Source organism: Muscardinus avellanarius, assembly GCF_963383645.1.
Source record: "Muscardinus avellanarius genome assembly, chromosome: 6".
Taxonomy (NCBI): Eukaryota; Metazoa; Chordata; class Mammalia; order Rodentia; family Gliridae; genus Muscardinus; species Muscardinus avellanarius.
In genome coordinates, this window is record NC_137791.1 from 92,954,673 (window position 1) to 92,967,762 (window position 13,090).

General features: G+C 46.7%; 1 protein-coding gene across 1 annotated transcript in view; it reads left to right on the forward strand.

Moving 5' to 3' along the window:
• Positions 1–13,090, forward strand: part of IGFBP7 (insulin like growth factor binding protein 7) — a gene marked incomplete at its 5' end in the record, with an annotated part of 87,026 nt that overhangs the window by 63,196 nt on the left and 10,740 nt on the right. Inside the window, one exon of the mRNA XM_080697062.1 lies at positions 11,996–12,105. Coding sequence (XP_080553188.1) covers positions 11,996–12,105 — 110 coding nt within the window. The remainder of the gene's footprint in view (positions 1–11,995; positions 12,106–13,090) is intronic.

Consider the following 13,090-nt stretch of genomic DNA (forward strand, 5'->3'; position numbering starts at 1 on the left):
CTTGAGTTCTACAAATTGTTCCAGGTTCATCAAGTCCAACCCTTCTGAAGTTGAGTGCTACTGGGGATTCCCTTACATCCTGCCTCCCCCAGGGGCAGGGGCCTGGAACATATATTTCTTTCCTTCTTTCTTCCTTTCTCTTTTTGTACTGGGAATTGAACCCAGGAGCAATCCACTCTGAGCTATACCCCCAGAGTTTCTAAGGAACCCGAACCTGAGATCCTCTTAGCTCAGCCTCCCCAGTCCTGTGATTACAGGTGTGCGCCACACCCAGCCAGGATGCCCATTCCTAACCAGACTGCAGCCCTTGTTAGCATAGGGACTGTGCTCTGAGGCTGGGAGAGCCTCCCTGCTCAGGAAGACATCCCCCTTACAGTTGCTAAGGAAGCCCTGCCCTGTCCTGCCAGTGCCAGGAGCCGGGAGTGTCTGTAGGATGTGTGTATACGATGTGTGTATGGGGGGCAGGGACAGACTCAGATGCAGAGTCCTGGTGGAAATCACTGCCTAAGCTTCTAGGAATCCAAAAACCAGGTGTGACTTTCCATATGGTTTGGCAACTAGTATCCTCCATTGGAAACTCCCCACCCAGTTCAGTGCTGTGGAATAGGAAAAAGTGCCTGGAAATGTTAATGCCAACGTGGGTTGAAACTGAGTCATAGTCCAGCCAGGACAGGCCCAGGACTTACAGGGGAAAAAAAAAATATTTCCGAGGCTACATTGACATAAACAAGAAAAGTGCAGGTAGCTAGGGCGTTTCCCTTCTGGAAGGCATTAATTTCTTTGTTTAATGATTCTGGGAATTAAACATGTGGAGGGGTCACTCTGCCTTTGTGCTACACCCCCTCCCCTATTTTCATTTTTATTTTGATACTACCCTTGATCGTAGCCAAAAAACCGAGATACAATATTTTTTTTTATTTGAAACAGGGTCTCATTAACTTCATGAGTCTGTCCTCAAAACTGTGATCCTCCTGACTCAGCCTCCCAAGTACTGGGATTTCAGGTGTTCACCACCATACTTGGCCTAAAGTAAATTCTTTCATGTCCTCAAATCAAATCTAGCCCACAAATTCAACTTTTGTGGGCACGAGTCAGCCAGGTGGAATGATGGTGGTTTGGGGATTCCAACCTCTGTGGAGCTCTGCCAAATAAATTAGCTCATCCCTTGGTGGTGTTGCTGGCAGGACCCTTGTTGACTCACCTACCACAAGCCTCCCAGTGATCGCAGCACCTTGCACATCTGGAACATGCTTTTCTTTTCCTAATGCAGGATCCCTCCAAGGATGGTCAGAATCCCCTGTGGGTGATGACCATATGCACCCTTAGTCAGTACCCCACTGTTTTGTGCTAGATCCACCCAAGAAAGGAGCAAAGAGTAAGAAAACATCATCAGCTGAGCATCACAATGTATACCTGTATTCCCAGTACTTGGGAAGCTGAGACAGGAGGATCTCAAGTTCAAGGACAGCCTCAGCAACTTAGCAATACCCTTAGTAAACTAGCAAGACCATGTTTCAGAACAAAAAATAAGAAGGGCCGAGAGTAGAGCCGGGCATGGTGGTGCACACTTGTAATCCCAGCACTTGAGAGGCTGAGACAGGAGGATTGCACAGGTTCAAAGCCAGCCTCAGCTACTTAGTGAGGCTCTCGGCAACTCAGTGAGACCCTATTTCCAAATAAAGTGTAAGAAAGGTCTGGGAGTATAGCCAGGAGGTAGAAAAGCCCCTGGGTTCCACCCCCAGTACCACCAAAAAGAAGGGGGATCAAGAGTGTGGTTCACAGGTAGAATGCCCCTGGAGTTTAGTTCTCAGTACAAAAAAAAAAAAAAAAAAAGCCTCATCAAGTAAGATTTGCTTTTAACAAGCAACTTTCCATTTGTGTTCTGTGGTTAGTTCAAACCTCTGGTAATAAGTTTGACCTATTGCAAGATTCACAGTTTGAAGGAAGACATCTGAACTATGTCGACTTGAGAAAATATAGGCTAACACACTCTATCAAGCATCCAAGATTGGAGCCAAAATGGGACACCAGGAGTCGGCCAGGAAATGCAGCTCACCAGGGCTGCGTGCCCCGTCACCAGGGCTGCGTGGTGTTGGACCATCAACACGCAGGTGCACTGCCCTGCACATAGGAGGCTGGAGGCCGAGCAGTGACTCAACCATCCGTGTCAGGCTGTGGTGGGATTGCTGAGTGGTCAGCACTGAGGAGGTTCTCTTTAGAAAGAGACAGCCAAAACTACCTTCCTTGCACAAGAAGGAACCATGTGGTTCCCAGCACCTCTAGACCAGGTCCAACCCCTCCAATCCAGTGCCTTCCTCAGACTGGCAGCCGCTTCTGCCCCTGTTCTTCATCCAGCTGGTTACTGGGTAGTGTTAGTTCCTCCTGAATACTCTTGCCTCCCTTTGCTCTCTGTTCTGACTGTTGCGATCTTAAGTCCCTTACTCCCCACCAGGTCCCACTTCTGCTGCCAAGACATGCAAAACCACCTCCTGAGCTGGGACTAGGTTGCTAGGTTGCTCCCACTTTCAGGCCGGCGCTGACTGTAGGGTGACGTCAAAGGCAACGGCACATGAGTACCGGATGCTCACCCTGTGCCAGGTGCCGGGCCGAGTGCTGGATCGTGTTTAATCCTTCTGACAACCTAGTGATTTAGAGATCATTAGATTATTAGCCCACTTCACAAAGGAATAGCTGGGAGAAATGAAATAACTCAGGCAATATTGCATAACTCAGAAGTGACAGAACAGAATCCCTGATTCCAAAGTCCATGGTGCTCCAAACTGGCTATAGTCTATAATGTTCCAGCCATTCGTTCATGGTCCACCCTACCCCAACAGATTATTTCTAGGGAAGAGGAAGCAGTTTCACACATTTTTGTCCCAGTGTTTGGTAAGGTCCAATCATCGTAAACTATAGGTCTTTCATTCAGACTAAAATGTAAATGATCAGAAGCAGCTAATATAAACATATAAATTTTTCCGGGTGTGGTGGCGCACGCTTGTAATCCCCGCGCTTGGGAGGCTGAGACAGGAGGATGGCCCAGGTTCAAAGCCAGCCTCGGCTACTTAGTGAGGCTCTCGGCAACTTAGTGAGACCCTGTTTCCAAATAAAGTATAAAATAGGTTTGGGAGTACAGCCCGGAGGTAGGAAGCCCCTGGGCTCCACCCCCAGTACCACAAAAAATAAAATAAATTAACATATTAATTTTCCTTAAACTGAAATTCTGGCCTCTGCTGCTTAAGGCTTGGTACTTTCACCTCCTCCCCCGGTACTCCGCTGGTACCTTAGAGGCTATGTCTGGACCCCCATCCCGAGGTCCAGCTGCTTCGTCACACCACTTCTGGAAGTTCCCCCAAATGCCTTGGCAGATGGCTCTGCTCCTTAATTAGCTGTACAGTGGCTGCTTCCCCCTTATTTAATATCAGGAAGCTTCTACTTGTTTCATCCCCTTCCCCCTCTTGGCCATAGTGCCTTCCTACTATTCTTTTCCCATTTTGTACTTTTGTTCAGTCCTTCCCCCTTCAATGTGTTATCAGAACCCCATCTTAATCAAAGGACATTTGCCAAGTTGTCTGATCTCCTCGGCTCCATACGAGGCACCTGGAATCTTCCTCAGACACTCCGCTCCCCTTATTAGGTATGAATGCGCGTACCCCGAACTACTCCACGGCCCAGCACCATCCGGAGCCAAATATGGTTTGCAAATCTGCCTTAACTCAGCTGCATTGGCCACATTAATAAGTACTCGGTGAACACCACAATGCCAATAATATAACCCAAGGTGATGCAAAACCCTTTATTTTTGGTGAGGATAATTTGGCGAGCCTCTCTCCCCACTAGACTGATGCTTGTCATTGATATTTGCATCGAGTGATATATATCCAAATTAATTTGCATGCCCTGATCACATACTAATTGGTTGGCTGGTGGGCAGTAGCCCAGAATCATTACTTATGGCAAGAGAAAGCCAAAGGGAAGATTAAATAAAATTATGATGAATCATCTGCCAGTTAATAGATAGAAGCAGCTATCATGCCACTTTGGCCGTCTTCTCCACTCTCTTTGGCAAATCATGGTCGATTCTGAAGTTGCTGCTGTCCCTGCCCTCTGCACACACACAGTCTGGGGTCTCCCAACTTCCAGTGGACACGGAGAACACCTGATCCCACAGACCCTGGCTCAGTTTTGACTCCACCGGAACACTGGCATCCTCAGTGAGCCCAGCCCGGGAAAACATTAAAGAACAATCGTACTCCAAGCTGTGTGGCGAGAACTCTGAGCCCAACAGAACTTCAAAGAAGAATAAAGCGGGAACTGGAGCTATTAAAAAGTGTCGAGGAGAGATGAAACTTCAGTCTTAAAACTTCCAAGAGAGCCAGGCATGCTGGCACACCTGTAATTCCAGTACTTGGGATACTGAGACAGTAGGTAGGTTTGAGGTCAACCTTAGCATCTTACTGAGACCCTGAACAACTTACCGTGTTTCAAAATAAAAGAATAAAATGGTGCTGAGGTGTAGCTCAGTGGTAGAATGACCCCTGGGTTCAATTCCCAGTACCAAAAAAAAAAAGGCTCAGTGGCTTGTCCAAGGTCTTTTGGCAAGATCGGGAGCCAAGTGCTCTGTCCCCAGAAGAGCTTTGTCTCTTTTTTTAAATAGTACCCTGGTGATGACATCTCAGGTCATGGCGGGGAAGTTCTTTGTGCTCTACAAGAGGCTAGGAAATTGTTCACATACTTCTTTAACATTATTCTTCCCTGTGCTTTTTATAGGATAATGAATTTTAACTCTGTCCCCTCTGTTCTATCTTTATCTAAAGTCAGTTGCATGAATTTCCTGGTCAAATCCCAAACTAATTCCATTTCACGTTCTTTCTTCGTGTCGTTTGTGTTTTGTGAGAAGTACTATCCTCAGACTCTTCGGAGCCATCAAGTCCTAATGTTTCGAATCTAAATCCATCTCCAGTACATGGATACACCTAGATTAAAGTTATATATTCCTAAAGTGTTCTGGCAGTCTGTGGGCAATTTGTCTAGAACACAAAGGGGCTCAGGAGGAGGGTTCAGGTTTGGGTAGAAATTCTGTAGGACACTTCTGACTCCTTCTAAGTACTTTTAAGGAGATACGGACTCATTAAGTTCAATTTTAGTTTGTGTTACTAGGGATAGAACCCAAGGGCATTCTACCTTTGAGCTGTTTTATTCTTTCTTTTGAAACAGGGTCTCACTAAGTTTCAGAGAGCCTCACAAGGGCGCTGAAGCTGGCCGTGAACCTGTGATCCTCCTGTCTCAGCCTCCCAATGACTGGAATTACAGGCATAAGCCACCATGTCTGACTTGAAATTTAGTTGGTTTTCTTTTTTTTTTTTTTTCCAAACCTAAAACTTTCTTCCTTGCTACAACTTTGCTTAAAATCTGGTTGTTTTTCTTCATTTTATTTTTCCTTTTTTCTCCTTTTCTACCTCTTCCTTCCCTTATTTCTTCTTCTTTTCCTTCAGTGAATCACTAAAAAGAAGAGACTATCTATAGTTATTGGTCAGGAGTTATTGAAGAATAGTGCAATAAGCTAGGCATGATGACACACATCTGTAATTTCAGTACTTGAGAGGCCAAGACAAGAGGACCACAAGTTTGAGACCAGCCTCAGCAACTTAGTGAGACTCTCAGAAACCTAGTGAGACCTTGTTTCAAAATAAAAAGGGCTGGGGCGGTATCTCTGAGTTAGAACACCCCTGGATTTAATTCCCACTAGCACAAAAAAGCAGAATGAGGCAGGCAGGAGAAAATGAACTTGGACAGTAGACATTGACTACTGGGGAAAATTTGAAGAATCAGAAAAGATTGAAAGAAACCAGACATAGTGGAAAATACCTGTTAAACCAATACTTGAGAGGCTGAGACAGGAAGATTGCAGGTTCAAGGCCAGCCTCGGCAATCTAGAGAGACTCTGTTTCAAAATAAATAATAAAATAGGACTAGGGATGTAGCTCAGAGGTAGAATGTCCCAGGGCTCAACCCCCAATACCAATAAATAAATAAATAAATAAATAAATAAATAAATAAATAAAAGGGCTGGTGGTATGGCTCAGAGATAGAATATCCTGGTTTCAATGCCTAGCTGATAAGAGAGAGAAAGAGAATTAACTGAGTTGTATACAGTAAGAGATGAAAATAAAAGAGCCTCTTTTGGGGATGGTAGAAGGCAGGGAAAGCCTTGGGGTGAACTTTTCCTCACGCCAGCCTGCACTGTGGACAGCGTGGTTATTTTCTGGAGTTGCCTGCGTAACTAAGGGACCAAGAGGGCAGAGGACATCATTCTATAGACAGGATGTTTGCTAGACAGATGTTAGAGCTGCCTAAAACCCTTAATGGAACAAGGGCAAGATAAATAAATAATTAGACCTAACTTCATGTCTGTCGCTACACATTTAGAATGCCTGTGACTTGTCTTCATCAGAATCCAAACACTGAGCTTGATTTAGGTGGCGCCATCCTGAATCTCAACTGGGCCTTGACCACTGACTTTCTGCTCAGAGCAAGTTAAAAATGCCTTTATCCTTAGGAACTGAAATAAATTCTAGATCTGCTTTGGCTTCCTTGGAAGAAAAAGTAGTAGGGAGAGTTAGAAGTCATTTGGTAAAGTGTCATCGAGCTGAGTGCTCTGTTGAGGCAGGATAGAACCTTCTGGAACTGAGTTGCAGGGCCAACATGTGTTTGGAGATGATTTGGGGCCTCGGTTTGGAGCTGGGGGAGCTGCAGCATCACTGTGCTCGCCCTCCTAGCGCTGGTGACATCCTCACTACCTCTCCCTTCCACATAAGACTTGTCCTCTTGGTGTTTCTGGGTTGCCATTAAGTCAGTCTCCATTTGGTAGTGTATCATCACTCACCTCTCTCTAGTGCCGCCTTGTTTCGCCTCCACCAAGAGTCTCCCCCATCCTCCATCCCCTCTGCTTATGCTGCGGAAATGTCCAGACCAGGTGAATGAGTGGCCAGGCAGAGCCTAGCAGGTAGGTGTCCCACTTGGTATCAGCTCTGAACAAAACAAGTGGGAGAATGCCAAGCTCATGGATTCACCCGACACAGAAAGTCTAGTTGGGGCCAGTTCACCTCTACTTACTCTACAAGGTCTACTGATCCCCTCGGGATTTGTCTATCAGTATTTGATTGACTTTTCTTTGCAAGAAGGTGTGTGTCAAAACCTAAATGAGCCTGGCATGGTGGCGCACCCTTGTAAACCCTTAGGAGGCTGAGACAGGAGGATCGCAGTTCAAGGACAGCCTCAGCTACTTAGTGAGGCCTTCTGTAACTTAGTGAGACCCTGTTTCAAAATAAAGAATAAAAATTAGGTCTGAGGGTGTAGCTGGGAGGTAGAATGCCCTGGGTTCAATCTTCACTAAAAGAAGCTGGGCACAGTAGGGCACACCTATAATCCCAGTACTTGGGAGGCTAAAACAGAAGTATCAAAGGTTGAAGGCCAGTCTCTTCAACTTAAGGAGACTCTGTTCCAAAATAAAAAGTAAAAGGGCTGAGAGTGTAGCTTAGAAGCTCAGTGTAGAATTCCCCTGGGTTCCTTCCCCATTACAAAAACAAAAGGTACCTAAATGCCATTTTCCAGAGTAGAACTTTTCAATTTAGATACTGTTTGTTAAACTTTCATTGTGTTATAGCGTCCAACCTTTGTTCAAATGTTTGTTGGGGGTGGGGGTACTGAGGATGGAACTCAGGGGCATTCTACTTCTAAACTACACCACCCAGCCCTGTTTTTTATTCTTTATTTTGAAACAGGGTCTCACTGAGTTGCAAAGGGCCTCACTAGCTGAGGTTGTCCAAGAATGGTGATCCTCCTGTCTCAGGCTTCCAAATGCTGGGATTACAAGCGTGCACCACCACACCTGGCTGTTCAAAGATATTTGAAAAGCAAGTGATTTTTTTAAGTGTTGTGCATCAAACTGGTCCAGTGGCCCCCCCTTCTGACGATCCATCCCATCACCCCATAGGAGCCAGAGAATAATACAGACCTGAACGGTGTCGAGTCTTGTAGAACCCTAGAGAGAGACCGATAGTGAGATCATTCGTGCTTTTAGAATCATCTAAATACTGACTTGGCCCATTTGCTTAAAGTTTTATATGTATCCCAAGGGTTGGAAGAGAGAAAGGAAAATTCATAACATGATTTGTCCTAATCTTGAACTCCCACAGTGCTGGCTCTTATTCAAAGTATTCCTGGCTTTAAATGTTTACTTAATTCCTGAAGGAAAAAAATAAGAATTCTTGCTCCTCCTGGAATGTTCTGTTTCTTGGAATAATGTTGGGAGGGAGGTAGATGTAGTAGGTCTTTCCTCTATCCAGTGCTTCAGTTTTAGCATAAGTAGTCTCTAAATTACACCATGGTTCTTGGTATAAGGATAGATTCACAGACCCATACAATGGAATAGAGTCCAGAAGGGGCCCACACATATATGATCAATGGATTTACCCCAAGGTATTCATTGAAATTCAGTAGGCAAAAAGATGATCTTTTCAACAAATGGTGCTAAAGCAATCAATGTCCTTTTCGGGAGAGGAGAAACCCTGACCTCTGCCTCAAATCACATGCAGAAATTAATTTAAGATAGACCAGTGACCTGAACGTAGGAAAGATCTTATATGCAGTGCAGTGCTTATGAAAGAGAGCAAGAGGTTTTTACAGTACTGGGCTGGGCAAAAGTTTACTAAACAGGACACTAAAAACAAACCATGAAGAAAAATGAGCTACATTAAAACTAAAAACATCCACTTAAAAATTATGTCACAGAGCTGGGCGTAGTGGTGCATGCTTGTAATCCCAGAATTTGGGAGGCTGATACAGGAGGATTGCGGTTTGAGGACAGCCTCAACTACTTAGTGAGGCTCTTTGCAACTCAGTGAGACCGTGTTTCAAAATAAATAATAAAAATATAGGGCTAGGGGGTGTAGCTCAATAGTAGAATGCCCCTGGGTTCCATCCCTAATACCAGGGGAATGGGTCCCGGGTTCCATCACCAGCATCTCAAAAGAAAATAGTTTGTCTTTGAGGCCCTGCAGCAGGCCAGGCTGGCGCTCTCCGTGTGCACTCCAGCAGCAGCTGCCCTTCACCAAGACCAAGGCTCTGGGCAGACAGACGCAGGTTAAAACAAGTTGGCTTTTCAGTTGGGCGCAGCTGTGCATGCCTATAATCCCAGTATTAGGGAGGCTGAGACAGGAAGAGTGCAGGTTCAAAACCCACATCAGCAACTTAGCAAGACACTGTTTCGAAATAAAAAATAATAAAGGTCTGGGGGCATAACTCAGAGGTAGAATGCCTCTCTGTTCAGTCCCCAGTAGCAAAAAAATAAGAAATAAATAAACATGGGGTTTTGTAAGGCTAAGGCACTTCGATCTTCACAATAAAACTGTCTTGCCTCCCTCGTGTAGCTTTGAGAAGTGAGAGGCCGCTTTGTTCTTAAGCCCCTCCCCACACCCAAGTCTCCAGACCCGGGTGTATTCTTCCCAGAACAATCCCTCGAGATCCCCCGAGCTCTGAGGTCAGGCTGCCAAGCCTGTGTGTGGGCAGGACGAAGCTGCTGGGCCCTCGGGGAAGTGGGTGAAAGTAGTTCAAAGCCCAGCAGAGCCGGGTCGGTGGGTTGTGCGGTTGTGGGGTACCCCAGCCCTCAAAAGTCTCACGATCCTGGAGAAAGCCCCGAATTAGGTGCGGTGCAGCCGGCCCTCTGCAGGGCTCTGTATCGGTGCATCCAGACTAGGAAACATCTGAGACAGAGCCAGAAACATCCATAACTACAGCGCAGCCTCGCTCCCCGCCACATCCACACTGGCAGCAGAGAAGCCAAGATATGGGCTTCCTATTCAGACCTATAGCTTGGAGGGAAGGAAGTACAAAATATATTTAGAGCCTTCAAAGCTTTGTTTTACACGTGCTTACAAAGAGAAAAAATAAAAATATCCTGAGGGATTAAAATAAAAACAGCTTCTAGTACTTTAGATGGGTGGGAAAGTCTTACATGCTGGGTCATTTCCTTTCTGTTTCAAGGAATTAATATGTGCTGGAAATAGCCTGTTGCAGAGGGGGGGGCTTTGTGTCCCTTGAATGATGATTATGCCAGAAGGACTTTCCAGGCTCAAAGGAGAGGGTGTCCCTTTCCCGGGACCCTGATGCCAACGACCCTGCCTTAGATATCTGACTCGGTTGGAAGACCCCCCACCCCCAGCAGCGGAGATTTAAAAGTGACCAGGAATCATTAAGTCATTCATCTGAGAAGCGGTGCAGAACACTGGGGAAGGCAGGTCCAGTCTGGAGGAACACGCTGCCCCTCGCAGGGAGCTCGGGCCCTGAAGACGCGTCCCCTCCCTTGGGGACCGTCCTGTGTCTCCGCAGAGGGCCCCAGTGGCTGAACGCTGGCGTTCAGAACTAGCAGAATAAAATGTAGTCACTCCAGTAAAAAGCAGGAGTGCAGGCCTCTCCCAGGCTGAAGCTGGCCCTGCTGGTGGAAGGCTCTGTCAGCAGCTGTTGTCTCCAAAAGTGTGTTTCAAGAGCTGAGCAAAGACTCATGAAGGGGGGTGGGGGGGTGCCACCTCCAGGGAAGGAGTAAGGGGTTAAAGTTCTGAGCCTGTCCTGTGATGTGTGTGTGTGTGTGTGTGCGTGTGCGTGTGTGTTATTGGGGATTGACCTCAGGGATGTTCTACCTCTGAGCTATGCCTCCAGCCCTTTTTATATTTTTATTTTGAGACAAGGTCTGGCTACGTTGATAAGGCTGGCCTCAAACTTAGGATCCTCCTGTCTCAGCCTCCCAAGTACTGGGAACAGGCATGCACCCCTGTGCCCGGCTCTGTAGTATCTTAGTTACAGCAGGAATCAGCAAATTTCTTCTGTAAAGGACCAAATAACCAATACATTAGGCTGCAGGTCTCAGTTGTATTTGCCTGATCCAAAGGCAGGCCACCGTCCTGCGTGGTCTCATACCTGCTGACTCTATTCAGACAGTACCATGGGGGCAGGTAAAAGGGTGGTCAGTGAGCTTTGCTAGCTGGCCTCCCCAGCCTGGACTGGAGGAGACTTCTACTGTCCTTCTTGACAGCCAGGCCCTTCTGTTCAAGATTCCCCACCCAATCCCCCAAAAGAGTGTCATTATCATCATCGCCACCTCTGCCCTCCTCCTCCTCCTCCTCCTCCTCCTCTTCCTCTCCTCCTCCTCCTCCTCTTCCTCCTCCTCCTCTTCCTCCTCCTCCTCTTCCTCCTCCTCCTCTTCCTCATCTCCTTCTCTTCCTCCTCTCCTCTTCCTCCTCCTCCTTCTCCTTCTCCTCCTCCTTCTCTTCCTTCTCTCCTCCTCCTCCTCCTCTTCCTCCTCCTCCTCTCCTCCTCCTCTTCCTCCAGACTGAACCCAGGCCCTTGCCTATGGGAGGTGAGCACTGTACCACTGACCTAGACCCCCAGCCACTTTTCCTCTTTCTTTCTACCAAGGGCTCGCCAGTCCTCCACTCTGTGCTGCCTTCCATCTCCAGTCTGGGTGCTCAGCACACTTGCAAATAAACTTTTTTATTTGTTTTCCTTCTTTCATTACCCAAGAAGTGGGCGTTGGTCATCCCCCTCTCTCAAACAAGTAGTACTGGTAAACAAATGAAAAACAATTAAACATTTTGGAACGAAAATTTCCTTGTATTAATGGAAAAGTCCCAGATAAATGCAAAACAGCTGGGAAATTAAAACTCATTTAAGCATGGTTTGAGAAGGAAGAACATTTTGTGAACAGCAGACTTTTCTTCCTAATTGCTTTCGTTGGCTTGCTTGTTTCTATTCTTCCTTTCCCAAGGTGGAGACTACCATCCTGCCGGTGGCAGGAGAAGCCAGTCTGGGCTTTGAACTTGCTTCAGATACTCCACAGAGGGGTGGCTGCTCAAGCACCATCCCGTATTTATTTCCTAGGATGCTGAATAGCGTTAAGGGCGATTAATAAATGGGCTTGGCTTTGTGCCCTCTCCTGTAGGTCCTTCCATAGTGACGCCTCCCAAGGACATCTGGAACGTCACGGGAGCCCAGGTGTACTTGAGCTGTGAGGTCATCGGAATCCCCACCCCTGTCCTCATCTGGAACAAGGTCAGTGGCACAGAGCTCTGGCACGGCACAAGGCTGGTGATAACTGGAACCTCAGCCTGGTCTTGGGGCAACCGCAGCCTCCTCCCTGGCTCTCGTGCCAGTTTTTACTGACCTCCAAGATAGTTTAGCCCCTGTCCCGCTGTTGTTGGCAATGCTTTACAGGGAACCTGAGAAACTGGAAGAACAGTAACGCAGAACACCCAAATCCATCCTGTGTGTGGGGGGGTGCATGTGTGTATACATGGGTGTGCATGTGTGTGTGTGATTGCATGTGGCTGTGTGTGCACATGTGTTTGGGGGGATTGATTGCGTGTGTTTATGGCCCCCAGGGATACAGTGTTAAGATTAACGGTTAGATTAACATTGTGCATTCAAGCCGGGCACAGTGACACACCTGTAATCCCAGTACTTGGGAGGCTGAGACAAAAGAATCACAAGTTCAAGGTCAGCCTCAGAAACTTAGACTCTCAGCAACTTAGTGAGACCCTGTTTCAAAATAAAATATAAAAAGGTCTGAGAGTAGCTGGGCATGGTACAAGCCTGCAGTCCCAGTACTTGGGGGGCTGAGACAGGAAGATCACAAGTTGGTGGCCAGCCTCACCTACTTAGTGAGGCCCTCTGCAATTTAGATACTGTTTCAAAATTAAAATATAAACCAGGCTTGATGGCGCACACTTATAATCCCAGCATTCCCGAGGCTGAGACAGGAGGATCTCAGTTTGCAGCCAGCCTCAGCTACTTTGTGAGGTCCTTTGCATTTCAGTGAGACCCTGTTTCAAAATATAAAAAAAATAAAATAATAGAGCCAGGGGTATAGCTCGGAGGTAGAATGCCCCTGAATTCTATCCCCAGTACAAAAAAAAAAAAAATTTAAGAAATAAAACTGGGTGTGGTAGCACACGCTTGTAAACCCAGTACTTGGGAGGCTGAGACAGGAGGTCACAGGTTTGTGGCCAGCCTTAGCTACTTAGTAAGGCCCTCCATA